Source organism: Rhinatrema bivittatum, chromosome 9 (assembly GCF_901001135.1).
Source record: "Rhinatrema bivittatum chromosome 9, aRhiBiv1.1, whole genome shotgun sequence".
NCBI classification, from domain to species: domain Eukaryota; kingdom Metazoa; phylum Chordata; class Amphibia; order Gymnophiona; family Rhinatrematidae; genus Rhinatrema; species Rhinatrema bivittatum.
Genome location: NC_042623.1, coordinates 178,289,236 through 178,306,032, shown reverse-complemented (window position 1 = coordinate 178,306,032; position 16,797 = coordinate 178,289,236). Strand labels below are relative to the sequence as shown.

The following is a 16,797-nucleotide window of genomic DNA, read 5'->3' as shown; positions in this document are numbered from 1 at the left end:
TACCTGGGTCCAGTCCTCGTCCATCTCTTCAGCTGCTGCCTGGGTCCTTGGTCGCATAGGACTCCACCTAAGTCCAAGAGGTCTGGGTCCCTACGGGCTCCTTCTGGGTGGACCTCGGACTTCCAGTGGTGAAGCCTCCTCTGAGTCTCTTCCGAGCCACCTCCCGGCTGGGACGCTTGCTGTAGTCTTCCATAGCGTACCATCCACTGTCCCAACCGGCCCAAGGGTCCACGATTGTAACATCCATCTTGCTGAACATATAGTTAACAAAAAGATAGTCTAAAGTGAATTCCTTCCAAGAAGACCTCCTCAAGGGCTGAAAGGGTGCTTTACACAAGGACGGTAACTTTCAAACTGGTGTGCGGGAACACATTTGCGCATGATGGTTGGCCTGTACCCAGGGATGCGGCTATTTTATAACTTGTGTGCGTGTATGCGTGCAAATTAGAAATTAACCTGGCTGCGTAACATGGGCACAAAATATGATGTGGGTGTGCACATGGATATGCAAATATGCTTAAATCAGGGCATTTTAGAAGGAGCGCACGACCATGCCATTCCCAGTTTACCAGTTTGTCCACCAGGTCACCCAGTTATCAGCTAGATCCTGCAACCTCCCCATGGTTTGATAGCCTACACCCCCCCAGTTACTCCAGAGTCTTTAAACCCCTCAGAAATGGCTGGATCCTTTTATTTTATAACTTCCACATCATCTAAAGCAGAAGTAAACTTATGCAGCAGAGGACCTTGAGGTAAGTTGGGGCACACAAGTATTTACGTGCACAACTCTTGGCAGGCCCTGAAATGCACACACACTGCCCATTTTTGAAAACTTTGTAGATGTGCTCACCATGGCATTTATGTGCGTATATGGGCACTTTTTAAACTACAGTCATGCATCCCCTTATTTAGGGGCACACTGGGCTTTTAAAATTCACCTTAAAGTTCGAAAGACCAAATTAAGGTTCCACAGAGGACACAGCTGGGTTAAGGGGCAGGCCAACCGGGCATTCACCCAGGGCGCCGGCCAATAAGCACTGGTAGCCTTCCTCCATTATGGAAGATCAGAGCAGGTTAGGATCTGCCAGGTGGCCCTGCAGCAAAAGATCAGAGCAGGCTGCAGGGCCCCCTGGCAGATCCTAACCAGATGGCAGGTGAAGATTTCAGGAGGCCGCAGGGCTGCCAGGGGAGCCTATCCCACCAATGGATGAAGATAGCAGGAGGTCGCAGGGATGTCAGCGAAGTGCTACCTGCTGGCAGCTGAAGATCCCAGAAGGCTGTGGGCCATCTTGAGTCCTACGTGAAGAAAGATCATCTGGAGAGTCCATGAGGAGTATGTGGGAGAGCATGTGAGAGCTTGTGTGTATGATGGGTGCGGGAAAGCTTGTGAGAGCCTGTGTATGTGTGGGTGGGAACAGCATGTGAGAACTTGTGTGTGTATGGGAGAACATGTGAGAGTGAGAGCTTATATGTCTGTAGGAGAGCATGTGAGCTTGCGTGTATGTGTGGGATAGCATGTGAGGGCTTGTATGTGTGTTGGACAGCATGTGAGTGAGAGCTCGTATATGTGTATGTGTATGGGATAGCATTTGAGAGCTTGTGCATGTGTGGGAGAGCATGTAAGAGTTTATGTGTACGGGAGAACCACAGGTGAGAGCTTGTGTGTGTGTGTGTGTGTGGGGGGGACAGCATGTGAGAGCTTGTGTGAGTGAGAGAGAGCATGTGAGAGCTGTGTGTGTGTGAGAGCATGAGAGTAAGAGCTTGTGTATGTGTGTCTGTATGGGACAGCTTGTGAATAAGAGCTTGTGTGTGTATGGCAGAGCTTGTGAGAGTGAGAATTTGCATGCGTATGTGCGTGCCGGAGAGCATGTGGCTTGTGTATATGTGTGGGAGACCACATGAGAGCTTATGTATGTGGGACAGCAAGTGAGGGAGATTGTTTGGAGCTGGGATCTTCATGAGCCAGAGCCTTGCTGAAACTAAGTGCAATGTTATTTTGTTATTTACTTGTGCTTAATGCAATAGGGATTTATATTTGCAAACGATTGTGCCTTGTCTGTTAGAAAGGGGCAGATTTGAAACTGAAACCTGAAAGAGAGCTATTCTGTCTGCTTTCTAGGACTAAGAATTAAAAAAGGATAGCCAGTCCTCCTAGCTATTATTTATTTCCCTCCCTCCTGACAGGACTGGAAGAGGCTGAGGATTGTGCCTGAAGAAAAGATTGCAATCTCTAAAATAATTCTACCAAGAAAAGGCAGAAGAATCCATGCCAAAAGCAGAAGGCACTTGTGCGGTGCACACTGAGGTGGCGTCCCCTGCTGAGGAACCAGTCAAGGGGGTTCCAAGGTCTCATCTAGCTGGGAAGAACCAGGCTTACCAGAATCAGAGGTAGATCATTCTCTCTGACCCTCTAAAAAGCGCTGACATAAGTTAGAGGGCACACCAGGCTGAGATGCCCAACTATGTCAGGCGACGCACAGCAGGGGTGTGCATTTGTTTTGACCGCATATGTAAAACGCAACTTTTTTTTTTTTAACTTAAAAAAGTGATGAGGCGAAAACGATCGGATTTCCAACTTATTCAACATAGCTATGTTGAATACGTTGGAAATCGCGATTGTTGATCCTAAATAAAAATTTAAACCCCTCACCCTCCTTAATCCCCCCCCCCAAGACATACCAAAACTCCCTGGTAGTCTAGCGGGGAGTCAGGACGCCATTTCTGTACTCCTTTGCGTGGAGCACGTGACGTCGGCGTCACGTTGGAGTGACGCGGACGTCACGTGCTCCTCGCAAAGGAATACAGAAATGGCGTCCTGACTCCCCGCTGGACCACCAGGGAGTTTTGGTAAGTCTTGGGGGGGGGATTAAGGAGGGTGAGGGGTTTAAATTTTTATTTAGGGAACTGGTGCACGTATGGACATAGCCTCAACTTATGGAATTCTACATATGTCCATATTGGCCGAAATTGACCCCCCCTTTCGACTTATGGACTTATGAACATAAACTTTTTGTCTGCACATCCCTAACGCACAGGGCAACGTGCTTAGGCTTCTTAGCTATAGGTGCCATTATATATAAATATAATTTTTATAGGCGTCCAAGAACTAAGTGTCCTAAGATTAGGCGCCGTAAGGCTAGGTATCTCAACTTAAACTCACACAAATGTACGCCCAATTTGTGCTCACAGGATAAGCGCGCATCCGTTTTAACCTGGGCACCCAATCTGACTCTCAACTAAGCATCTAAAATCTGGACGCACAACCTGGATGCACAGCAAGATGCACCGCTGGACCAACATCGTATAAGAGGGCAGCTGAATGCTTAGGCAAAAGCACTGTCGTGGCCTACCATTCGGTGCACAGTGGAAAAGCCTCAGAGCAGGGCCTAGTGAAAAGAGGCTGCTGAACCCGCCAGGCTGCCCCTGTCCCTGAACCTCCCTCAGGGCGGGATGAACGTCAGAATGGCGCACCGAGCTCGGAGACCAGGGAAGGGGAATCCCTGAATAACCCTCCTTCACTCTCTCTATAAGGTATCTTTTTTTTTTTAAACTTACCTGAGCTGAGCCCTTCCCGGCTGAGTATAGAGACAGTCTATGGCTGCAGGAGGAGAAGGCATCTGCCGTCACCATCGTGCTCGGCTTCCTGCAGCTGCTGCCTTTAAGCTGTAAAATCAGCTATCGGACCAGGGCACACATCTGGGAGACCACGGAAATCTCCTCAGGAATTCTCAAATGGGGAGGGACCATTCGCTACCACCGCAGGAGAGTGGGGCAATCAACTCTTCTTTTTTTGTTGGGTTTTTTTAATTATTTTTTTTATTTCTTCTTCTAAAATCTGAAGCAATCCCCAGTAGGGAGATGCACATTCACCATACGCTGGAGATGAATACCGGCGGGCTGATGTCACTGCAGGACTATATAAACTGTGACGTCAGTTTGCTCTGTCTCCATCTGCTGGTAGAGGTGCATAACCCAGTGGTACTGGATCCGTCTATCCCTATGCTAGGAACATGTGTGGCGTGTAAAGTGGGGGGAGGGGAGGAGGCTAACTTGTACTGCTGCTATCTGAGCTGTGCACGCACTGTGGCAGAGCAGTCTACGTGTGTGCAGGTGGGAGGGGAGCTCCTGTACCAGCTCTGCCTCAGGGCACTGTGTGCGTGTGCGTGGGGAACACCTTTCCTCTGCTCTGTGTGCCAATCATTCATCCATTTAAGTTCTTTTCTTAGAGAGACTGTCCTTACCTCTGAGCCATAGAAACCCTTCAGAAGTCTCTTGTGCTCCCGACTGCTCCCAGCAACCTCTCCAATCTCAGCGAATCCATGGAGGTGGGCGAGCAGCGTGCCATCCTCAGATTTCCCCAGCCCTCCAACCACTATTTCATAGTGCAGGTGGCAGTGCTCATCAAGGGAGACCCAGGCGTGCCCTGCAGAACTTGTCCGAATTGGGGGAGACACAAACTGGCCGGCCAGGAGGACAGGGATATCTTAAAAGCCCAAGAGAAAAAAGAAAAAGGAGGGGAGAGAATTAGATGAGAAGAGAAAATACAGAGATGCTAGAAAAAAAAATCTTGAGTGGGTCCTGGCCCAGTAACAGCCACATCTCAACAACATAGAAGTCTGAGGCAGAGGCAGCAAAAGAAAGACAATTCTGAAACCATCACCCCCTCCCTCACTGACAGAGAATCTCACCTGCCTGCATCCCCCCTCCCTCACTGACAGAGAATCTCACCTGCCTGCATCACCCCCTCCCTCACTGACAGAGAATCTCACCTGCCCGCATCCCCCCTCCCTCACTGACAGAGAAACTCACCTGCCCGCATCCCCCCTCCCTCACTGACAGAGAATCTTACCTGCCTGCATCACCTCCTCCCTCACTGACAGAGAATCTTACCTGCCCGCACCCCCCCTCCCTCACTGACAGAGAATCTCACCTGCCCGCATCCCCCCTCCCTCACTGACAGAGAATCTCACCTGCCCGCATCACCCCTCCCTCACTGACAAGAGAATCTCACCTGCCCGCATCACCCCTTCCTCACTGACAAGAGAATCTCACCTGCCCGCATCACCCCTCCCTCACTGACAAGAGAATCTTACCTGCCTCCATCCCCCCTCCCTCACTGACAAGAGAATCTTACCTGCCTCCATCCCCCCTCCCTCACTGACAGAGAATGTTACCTGCCCGCATCACCCCCCCTCACTGACAGAGAATCTTACCTGCCCGCATCACCCCCCTCACTGACAGAGAATCTCACCTGCCCGCATCACCCCTCCCTCACTGACAGAGAATCTTACCTGCCCGTATCACCCCTCCCTCACTGACAGAGAATCTTACCTGCCCGCATCACCCCCTCCCTCACTGACAGAGAATCTTACCTGCCCGCATCCCCCTCCCTCACTTACTGACAGAGAATCTCATCTGCCCGCATCCCCCTCCCTCACTGACAGAGAATCTTACCTACCCGCATCCCCCCTCCCTCGCTGACAGAGAATCTTACCTGCCCGCATCCCCCCTCCCTCACTGACAGAGAATCTCATCTGACCGCATCCCCCTCCCTCACTGACAGAGAATCTTACCTGCCCGCATCACCCCCTCCCTCACTAACAGAGAATCTTACCTGCCTGCACCCCCCCTCCCTCACTGACAGAGAATCTTACCTGCCTGCATCACCCCCTTCCTCACTGACAGAGAAACCTATTTGGCTTCTTCAGTCTCCCTTCCCCCACCATTGAGAGAGAACATCAATTGGACCAATCTGATTTAGCCAGTTAGTTCAGTTCCTTAAGATAATCAGGTAAAAGTATAAATTATTTCTTACTTGATAATTTCATTTTCTTTTATGAAGGCAAGTTAATCCACACCAGTGGGTTATGCACCTCTACCAGCAGATGGAGACAGAGCAAACCTGATATGATGGTATATATACCCCTGCAATGACATCAGCCTGCCAGGATTCTCTGCAAAAGCCAAACTGTGGACAACTAAACAATACATGATCATAACTATTAAAGACAACCATCCAAACAGTTAACAGATTTTGAGGTCAAACAAGGAGTGTAATATTCGTAATCTAGGCATTGGATCTGACATGTACCAGAAGTCCCTGTAAACGCCGCTACTCAGGAGGAGAATAGCACCACCATCCAATTACTCCTAAAAAACTGTGATGGAACACTGTACTCGAGTACAAATTATTCTAACAAGGCAGGACAGATCAAACTGGTGGAGAGGAGGCTCTATATGTTAAGAATGGCATGGACTCAAGCAGGATAAAAGTTCTGCAGTGAAAAAACTGCACTCTGGATTCCTTATGGAGACAAATTCCAATAGTGGGGGTATACAACCACCTGCCTGGACAGAATGAGGAAACAGAGATTAAAATGCTAACTGAGATTAAACAGGCTAATAAAACTGGTAACACAATAATTATTGGATATTTTGGTTATCCAAGTATTGAGTAAATGTCACATTTTGTTTCATTTCATTTACTGAATTTATTGATCACTTAACACAAAAAAGGCCTAATTGATTTACAATACAAATAACATCATTTCAGGACTTGCTAGAGGTAAAGTTCCTAGATGCCATAAATAACCACTTCATGCAGCATTGCAATGCAGGACATGGTTCCATGGTAAAGACAATAGTGATCATAATGCAATTTAACTTAATCTCTGGAAGGCAGATCTACAGAAAGTAAAACTGCAGTCGTATTCAAATCTTAAAAGGGAGACTACAATAAAATGAGCTTAGTGAGAATAAACTAAAAGGAGCAGTTGTGAGGGTTAAAAATACATCTTGGAAGAATATTTTCTCATTTTTGCAGAACTGACTAGAGATGCTCAGGATGTTTTTTAATCTTCCCCTGGCTCACCCTATAGAAAGCCGTCAGACAATCAGAGGAAGGCTCAACTCCATGAATGTTGAGTCTCCTTTTAATTTAAACCAACTCTGTAACTGGGACCTACCTCGAAAGCGGGCCTGAAGCCCACTGTAGAGTAAAGACACGATCTGACCTCGCAGCTCTTCTTGTTCAAAATCCTTGGTGGCCACACTGAGGAAGAGCTCACTCTGGAGCAGCATGTGGACATCCCGGGCAGTCATCAGCTCCCACATCCCTGCAGCCTAAGCAGCAGACAAGGCAGAGATTAAAGTCTCCCCGTATGTCCAGAGCTTCCTGTGCACAACCTCCAACAGCTCTGAGAAGGCTCAGGCTGCGACGCAGTGACATGCAGGTGACTGCTGGGGCTGGAGAGGAACCAAGCTCACTGTCCCTTTTACCCTCTCTGCATTTCCCCTTTAAGCCATTCCCTCGTGCCACCTTCTTTTCCTTATCTCTCACTTCCTATCCGTCTGCCACCTCACCCAGGCCAACCCTCGGAGGCTGATCCAGTGCATGTTTTGCCTCCAGGCACATATCTTACTATTCTCACTGATTTTCTTGCTTTCCAGCTCTGAGGTTCAGGCAGCTTCTTTTATACCAACCCACCAAAGTTTTCTTGTGCTTTCTGATAAGATATTACTAATGATTATAGATACCAATTACACTAATTCTCTGATTCATAACTGAAAGATAATTACACAGTAACACAATAACATAGAAGATGACAGTAGGATGGGGGGTATTTTCACACTCCCAGCAGAGCTGTGGAAACCTGTGCAGAGCTTCAAGGCTTTTGTAAAGGTGGCTCTCTAGCCTGCAAGCTCTCATTCACGGGGGTTAATAGTTTCTACCTCTCAGAGCCCAGAGTGCAGCTGCTCTGCACTTGCTGGAGAGCCAAGCTGAGCACCGCAGGACTCGCTGGAGGTCGGTTCTCTTACACCATGAATTAATTTGTCTATTGGAAGAAATATGACACCGAGCTTCCTTCATCTGCTGAACAGAGCAGCCAAAAAGCTACTTAGGCGCCGATGCAATGCAGTGCACTCAGCCGAGCGCACTGTATAATCAGCAGCTGGACGTGGGTTGAACAGGTGCTAATGAATCCCCTAATGCAATAAGGGGATTAGCGCCTATTCAATGCGGCGCGTCCCACGCGGAGTGAGTGTAATAGCGCTAATCACATGCAAATGCATGTGCCTGAGGTTATTAGCATTCACTCCAGATGCAAAAAAAAAAAAAAAAAAATGTGCATCTAGGACGCACATTCAGTGCTCAGTGATTAAATCCGGCCTGGAGCACTCCTTAAACCAATACAGAAAAGCAGAAAAACTGCTTTTCTGTACTGCCTCCTATTGAATATCATTGCAATATTAATTAGGAGGAAAAACAAACTTAAATAAAGAATTTTAAAAAACCCACTGACAAACGTCCGTTTCCTGAACCCCGGCTGTGCGACGTTTAGGAAAACCAATGCCGATAAACTCGACGTCAGGTTTCCTAACCGGCGGACTTTTGGCAGTCCGCCGGTTAGGAAACCTGACGTCGATCGGGTTCGCATTAGCAAGGAGGTGCTAGGGGCGCACAAGCAACCCTAGCGCTTCCTTACTAATGCGAGCCCCCTAATTTAATTTATTGCATGGCTGTTGCGCGTTAAGAAAGTGGGCGCTGACTGTTCAGCACCCGCTTTCTGCGTATATTTATTGCATTGCCCCTTAGTTTATATTCAGAGATCTGCAAACTCATGTCCAAAGGGAAACTCTGTTGCATGTGCCGACCGCGGTAGGCCTGCGGCCAGGCCCTCTTACCCTCGACTGCCGAATCCAGCACCTGGCTCCACGTCCCTTGTGGCAGTAGGCCTCTGGCTCCATCCTCGGGCCAAGCCCGGTGCTCCAGATACTGCGACAAGCTCCTGTGTTCTGCGGTGGGCCTCTCCGCGTGGCCCGTGGAGAGATGCCGCCGTTCAGCGCCGCGCATATCACTGTGTCTTTTAAAGGGCCCGTGGCGGGAACTTGGCTGCGACCCCGGATGATGACGTCACTAAAGCTCCGGTATATAAGGCCGGGCTCAGCTCCTGTTAGTCGCCTTTGCAACAGCTCTTCACACTGGTCATGTACTTCGTTGCCTCCTGGTGATTCTTCTGCGTTCCTGGTTCCTTGAGTTTCTGTTCCTGGTCGTCTTCTCCATTCCTGTGTTCCTGCTATCCAGCTTTCCTTACGGACTGATCTCCTCCTGGACATGACCTCTGCTTTGCCTGACCACACCATTGATCTTCTGGACCTGACCTCTGCTTTGCCAGACCACGCCATTGATCTTCTCCTGGACCCGACCTCTGCTTTGCCAGACCACACCATTGATCTCCGGGACCCGACCTCTGTTTTGCCAGACCACGTCATTGATCTCCTGGACCCGACCTCTGCTTTGCCAGACCACGTCATTGATCTCCTGGATCCGACCTCTGCTTTGCCTGACCACACCATTGATCTCCTGGACCTGACCTCTGCTTTGGCTGACCACACCATTGATCTTCTCCTGGACCCGACCTCTGCTTTGCTTGACTACGTTACTGATCATCTTCTAGTCCAGACCTCCGCTTTGCCTGACTATGCTAATGATCATCTACTAGTCCAGATCTCAACCTTGCCTTGCCACTGCTCCTCAATTGCCGCCAACCCTGACTCCAGCTTGTTCTACGACGTCTCTACTGTCTACATCCTGACTTGGCCTTTCAGGCTTCAGCCTGTTCTTCCTCGGACGCCCCCTGTCTGACTTTGATTCTTATTGGCGCCTGAGTCTCCGGGACTCCACCTCGTCCAGTACAGACTCCCCAGTCCTGCTGTTGCTGCCTCTGGGCTGACCACTCCATCTTCTCTTCAGCAACGACATACGGAGGCCCACCTAATTCCAGCCGGTCCCAGTGCCCAAAGGCTCAACCTGCGGGGAATGAGGGCTGATATTGGCGAAGCTCCAACCGGCCTCCGTCAGTCAGCGCACTTCGCCTGCCGATGGTGGGGACCCGTAGGATCTCTCCTAAGGGTAGCGTCAACCCCACCTTGGCCCAAGGGACAACCTCCTGTGCAACAAACTCTCTGAGTGCTTCCTTTTCAAAATCAGATTCTGAAGCTACAATTTGTGGAAATCGGGTCCACGGGAAAGATAAACGTGGAGATTTGAAAACCAAACCTCTGCACGTAATTTGACTCCCCTAATCTCCATCACTCCAGGAAATGCCCCTTTAAACATGGTGAAATTACATGCCCACTTTTATCCACAGTAAGGCTAGACAGGTTTGAAAACGTTTTACACAGGCAAACATAACATAACTCATACTGTACAAGTGAGTGTGAATGCCTGTGACCCTCGCCTGGTCATTACTATAGCCCCGACTCAGTTCCTAGAGGATTAGTGACTGTGCATGCCTGTGTCACTGTTCCTCACCTGTCCGTTCCTGTAGTCCTGGCTTAGGTCGTACAGAACGTTGCGTTTGTTTTTCCTCTGGGGTTTAGTCTCCAGCATGACCCCAATCACCTCACTCGTGGTTCCTGCCACCTGTACCTGCACAACAAAGAAGAGGTGAGGGCTGACAGGATAGAAAGTAAAGGTGGGAGGCAGCAGAAAAGTAACTATCTCAGAAGAGGAGGGCACAGTGCAGGAGGTAAGAAGGCAAACTTAGACAGGAATGGGACAGTTAATATCTGTGCTGTGCTTCATGGGCATAGATGAAGGTGGGAGCAAGAGTCCATGGTGTGATACAATAGCATAAGTGGTAAAGATAGGGGAGGGGTTAGTTTTGATAGTGTCACATCCAGCTTTTGAAGGGGGGAAGGAGCTAATGTACAGATGGAGAAGGGGATTAGTGTGCACAGTGTGATACTCGCATATAGACTGGGGAGGGGATAAGAGCTGAGCAAGTTCAGGGCTTCACTTCTTCTTTACCCAATACTCCAGTGTCCCATTATCATGCAGCATGAATTTGGCAGAGCCTACAGCTCCAGTTCTGGTTGGAATCAGCGAATCTCCTCCGGATAGTACACTCTGAATGGCTGTAAATAGAAGATGGAAGAGTGTCAGTGTCATTGTCTTCAAAGAGTGACATCACAGACCCAGAGCTCTCACACATCTATCACCTTCTCCTACACGTCACCCATGATCCTGCAACCAGAGCCCAGACTCAGCCCTCTGTTTTAGTGCCATGCCTTTGGTCCTGGCTCCCAACCCCTGTGTCTGAGGGCCCAGCCTCTAGGTCCTGGCTCCTGTCCCTCTTTTGTCAGGGACTGGTCTATAATCACAGCTCCCAGCTTTTCTCCCCAGCCCTTGATTTTGCTCTCCAACCTGGCCTCTGCTATGTATTGTCTCCCTTCTTTTTGTATCCTGATATTTTCTTTCCTTCGGAGTTCAATGAGGTTTTGCAGGTGACCCTCATCGCTTACTGTCACAGGACTTCTTCACAGTGATGTATCCAGAGATCCGGAGGTTCTGTCTGCCTTCCACTTCAGCGCTGATTCGCAACTGCCCATGTGCGAGCCAGAACATCTCCAGGCTGGACAGGTTGGTCAGGACTTCAGCAAAGTCTGAATCCTACAGAGAGAGAAGGGAGAAGACCTAGATGCTGGAAGCAACTCTGGGTATTTGGTGCAGAAATTGTGTATTTGCAGGAGAAGATCCAAGTAAATCCTGGAGAGTGTCTTGTGTAACATTAATTGGTACACAAAACCACAAGAGGTACCATGCTTGGTCTGACCAACATCTGTCTCCAGTTGTGGCCAGTCCAGGTCACGTGGAAGTACCCAGCAAATCCCAAATAGGAACATTCATTTCATAATGAAACACAGAATGCAGAGAAATGGCAAAGCGACACACCATAAAGGAAAATTTGTTCTTACCTGATAATTTTAGATCCTATAGTACCACAGATCAGTCCAGACAAGTGGGTTTATGCATCTCTATCAGCAGAGGCAGAGAAAAACACTTTGAGGCACTACTACATATCCGAGAGTGCCACCTGCAGGACCTCAGTATTGACCTGCACCCAAGCCAAGATGATCAAATTAACAAACCCCAATCAACAAAGGGCAAGCAGAGAATACAGTTGGAGCCCGCTATAGGCAGGATCATTTGCATCAAAATTCTAGGAACATATTAACTTATGTACACTTTCAGTAACTCTGCATATGTCTACATACTGTCTCAACAACATCCAGAATTGAGGAAGTCTTTCGAAAGAAGGGACTGGGTCTCTGGACTGATCTGTGGTACTACAGGAATGAAAATTATCAGGAAAGAACAAATTTTCCTTTCCTGTTTGTACCCCAGAAAAGTCCAGATAAGTGGGATGTACCCAAGTTCCTCTACATTGGGTGGGAACCTGAAAGATCTGCACATAACACACTTTCCCCAAATGTCGCATCATCCAGCACCCGCACATCCAAGCGGTAATGTTTGGTTAAAGTGAAAAGTGAAGACCATGTCGCAGCCCAATAAATCTCTTGCAAAGATAACAATTGACACTCGCCCAGGAAGTTGCCTGCACCCTAGTAGAATGCGCTCATAACCCTTAAAAAATGGCGCGGGCCATCCATTGCTCCTACCATGTGACAGTGGCCGACCAATGGTACCGATAGCCCCTGTCACATGGTAAGGGCATAGTTAAAAGGGGAGGTGAAAGAAGCTATTTTAGCCAAAAGATCTTCATTCAAAAATTGGAAGAAGGATCCAACAGAAGAAAATAGGATAAAGTATAAACATTGGCAAGTTAAATGTAAGATATTGATAAGACAGGCTAAGAGAGAATTTGAAAAGAAGTTGGCTGTAGAGGCAAAAACTCACAGTAAAAACTTTTTAAAATATATCCGAAGCAGAAAGCCTGTGAGGGAGTCAGTTGGACCGTTAGATGATCGAGGGGTTAAAGGAGCACTTAGAGAAGATAAGGCCATCGCGGAAAGATTAAATGATTTCTTTGCTTCGGTGTTTACTGAAGAGGATGTTGGGGAGGTACCCGTAATGGAGAAGGTTTTCATGGGTAATGATTCAGATGGACTGAATCAAATCACGGTGAACCTAGAAGATGTGGTAGGCCTGATTGACAAACTGAAGAGTAGTAAATCACCTGGACCGGATGGTATACACCCCAGAGTTCTGAAGGAACTAAAAAATGAAATTTCAGACCTATTAGTAAAAATTTGTAACTTATCATTAAAATCATCCATTGTACCTGAAGACTGGAGGATAGCTAATGTAACCCCCATATTTAAAAAGGCTCCAGGGGCGATCCGGGAAACTACAGATCGGTTAGCCTGACTTCAGTGCCAGGAAAAATAGTGGAAAGTGTTCTAATCATCAAAATCACAGAACATATGGAAAGACATGGTTTAATGGAACAAAGTCAGCACGGCTTTACCCAGGGCAAGTCTTGCCTCACAAATCTGCTTCACTTTTTTGAAGGAGTTAATAAACATGTGGATAAAGGTGAACCGGTAGATATAGTATACTTGGATTTTCAGAAGGCGTTTGACAAAGTTCCTCATGAGAGGCTTCTAGGAAAAGTAAAAAGTCATGGGATAGGTGGTGATGTCCTTTCGTGGATTGCAAACTGGCTAAAAGACAGGAAACAGAGAGTAGGATTAAATGGGCAATTTTCTCAGTGGAAGGGAGTGGACAGTGTGGTGCCTCAGGGATCTGTATTGGGACCCTTACTTTTCAATATATTTATAAATGATCTGGAAAGAAATACGACGAGTGAGATAATCAAATTTGCAGATGACACAAAATTGTTCAGAGTAGTTAAATCACAAGCAGATTGTGATAAATTGCAGGAAGATCTTGTGAGACTGGAAAATTGGGCATCCAAATGGCAGATGAAATTTAATGTGGATAAGTGCAAGGTGATGCATATAGGGAAAAATAACCCATGCTATAATTACACAATGTTGGGTTCATATTAGGTGCTACAACCCAAGAAAGAGATCTAGGTGTCATAGTGGATAACACATTGAAATCGTCGGTACAGTGTGCTGCGGCAGTCAAAAAAGCAAACAGAATGTTGGGAATTATTAGAAAAGGAATGGTGAATAAAACGGAAAATGTCATAATGCCTCTGTATCGCTCCATGGTGAGACCGCACCTTGAATACTGTGTACAATTCTGGTCACCGCATCTCAAAAAAGATATAATTGCGATGGAGAAGGTACAGAGAAGGGCTACCAAAATGATAAGGGGAATGGAACAACTCCCCTATGAGGAAAGACTAAAGAGGTTAGGACTTTTCAGCTTGGAGAAGAGACGACTGAGGGGGGATATGATAGAGGTGTTTAAAATCATGAGAGGTCTAGAACGGGTAGATGTGAATCGGTTATTTACTCTTTCAGATAGTAGAAAGACTATTTTGCGCAAAATGGCACCGGCCATACGGCAACACGATTCGCGGTAGGAGATCGTTCCGGACCCCCGCTGGACTTTTGGCAAGTCTTGTGGGGGTCAGGAGGCCCCCCCAAGCTGGCCAAATGTCCCTGGGGGTCCGGGAGCGATTTCCTACGCTCCTGATGTCGGGGACAAAAAAACAAAATGGCGCCAGCGCCGGCGCCATTTCTACAACGCACGGAGGACCGAGAGTAAAAGATCACACCGGGACCCTTCCTCTGGACCCCAGGTAATTTAAGGCATTTTGGGGGGGATTTGGGAGGGTGGGGGATTTATTTTAAAGGGTCGGGGTAGGTTTTAGGGTTGTTTTAGTGTGCCGGTTTTCCCGCCCTCCCCCTTCCCCTCCCCCTTCCCCCGATTTACGATTTTTTAACGATAAATCGGGGGAATTGTTATTGTATTGCGGCTCTAACGATTATTGACGATTTAAAATATATCGGACGATATTTTAAATCGTCAAAAAACGATTCACATCCCTACTATTTCCTGTCTTTTAACCAGTTTGTAATCCACGAAAGGACATCGTCTCCTATCTCATGACTTTTTAGTTTTCTTAGAAACCTCTCATGAGGGACTTTGTCAAATGCCTTCTGAAAATCCAAATACACTACATCTACTGGTTCACCTTTATCCACATGTTTATTAACCCCTTCAAAAAAATGAACCAAATTTTTAGGCAAGACTTTCCTTGGGTAAATCCATGTTGACAGTGTTCCATTAAACCATGTCTTTCTATATGCTCTATGATTTTGATCTTTAGAATAGTTTCCACTATTTTTCCCGGCACTGAAGTCAGGCTCACTGGTCTATTGTTACCCAGATTGCCCTGGAGCCGTTTTAAATATTGGGGTTACATTGGCCACCCTCCAGCCTTCAGGTACAATGGATGATTTTAATGATAGGTTACAAATTTTTACTAATAGATCAGAAATTTCATTTTTGAGTTCCTTCAGTACCCTAGAATGCATACCATCCGGTCCAGGTGATTTGCTACTCTTTAGTTTGTCAATCTGGCCTACTACATCTTCCAGGTTCACAGTGATTTCGTTCAGTTCATCTGACTCATCACCCTTGAAAACCATCTCCGGAACTGGTATCTCCCCAACATCCTCATTAATAAACACAGAAGCAAAGAATTCATTTAGTCTTTCTGCAATGGCCTTATCTTCCCTAATAGCCCCTTTAACCCCTCAGTCATCTGATGGTCTAACTGCCTCCCTCACAGGTTTCTTGCTTTGGATATATTGCTTTTATATATATAGGAGTGGAGGAGTAGGCTAGTGGTTAAAGCAGTGGGCTATGAAACAGGAGACCAGGGTTTGAGTCCTGCTGTCACTCCTTGTGACCTTGGGCATGTCACTTTGCCCCCATTGCCTCAGATACAGAAAACCTAGATTGTAAGCCCTCTGCGGATAGGGAAATACATACAGTACCTGAATCTGATCCACTTTGAAGCACTGAAAAGCAGAATCTAAATACTTTAAAAAGTTTTTATTATGAGTTTTGCCTCTATGGCCAACTTCATTTCAAATTCTCTCTTCGCCTGTCTTATCAATGTTTTACACTTAACTTGACAATGCTTGTTTGTTTTTTTTTTATTTTTAATGCTTTACAGACATCAAATTAAATTCCTTGGCAATATAGGCCTATATCAATAAACATCAATATGAATTCTTAATTTTAAACTTCTTATAAAAGAAAATATCACTCATTTGAATTCTTTTATCATTGTCAAAATAAACATATTCTCTACCTATATCATTACTCATATACAAGTAAGGAGATCCAAGATTCATTTAGAGCAATTTCACATAAGCACATTGTTACAAAGAACAAAAAAGAAAAGGAGAGAAGGTAGATATTCATTTTAACTGCTGTTTTGGAGTCCACTGATGTGACTGAACACAATTTTCCAACTGTTCAGGAACAAAAAAGATGTATCTATTTCCTCCGGTTCTCAATACGCATTTCCACGGAAATCTCAATGTTATCTGTGCTCCATGTTGTCTAACTTGGGGTATCACACTAAGAAATCTTTTCCTTTTTCTTTGAGTTTCTTTTGAAACATCCAGATATATCCAGACTTTCTGATTTAAATAGGGAGATTAATGTTTTTGAAGAAACTTTTTAATGATAACATCTCTATCAAGAGATAGCAAAAATTTAACAAGAAATGTTCCTCTCCCCTCCACCTGTTCTTCTTGTGGGGTTTCTAGAAAGTCTGTGGATATGCAGGGCGCTTTCACTGGTTCTCTTCTGGTTACCATTTCCCTCTTTTAATCCCAACACAAAGTAGGCTGTAATGATCTTTGGCTGTTCCTCTTCTGTCATCCTTTAAATAACATTTAAACTGTTCTTTTGCAGAAATTAATCTGCATTTTGGAAAATTCAATATTCTAATGTTATTGATTCTAAGTTCGTTTTCCAATATTTCAACTCTTCTATTCATTGCTGTTTCACCTTTTATAATCACATTCTGAACAGAAATCAAATTTTCCACTTTT

The 16,797-nt window shown here is 46.4% G+C and overlaps 1 protein-coding gene across 1 annotated transcript in view; it reads right to left on the bottom strand.

Moving 5' to 3' along the window:
* CHRD (chordin) overlaps positions 1–16,797 on the bottom strand; it is a gene marked incomplete in the record, with an annotated part of 121,201 nt that overhangs the window by 51,707 nt on the left and 52,697 nt on the right. The window contains 5 exon segments of the mRNA XM_029616866.1: positions 4,242–4,483; positions 6,966–7,122; positions 10,316–10,432; positions 10,814–10,920; positions 11,308–11,455. Coding sequence (XP_029472726.1) covers positions 4,242–4,483; positions 6,966–7,122; positions 10,316–10,432; positions 10,814–10,920; positions 11,308–11,455 — 771 coding nt within the window.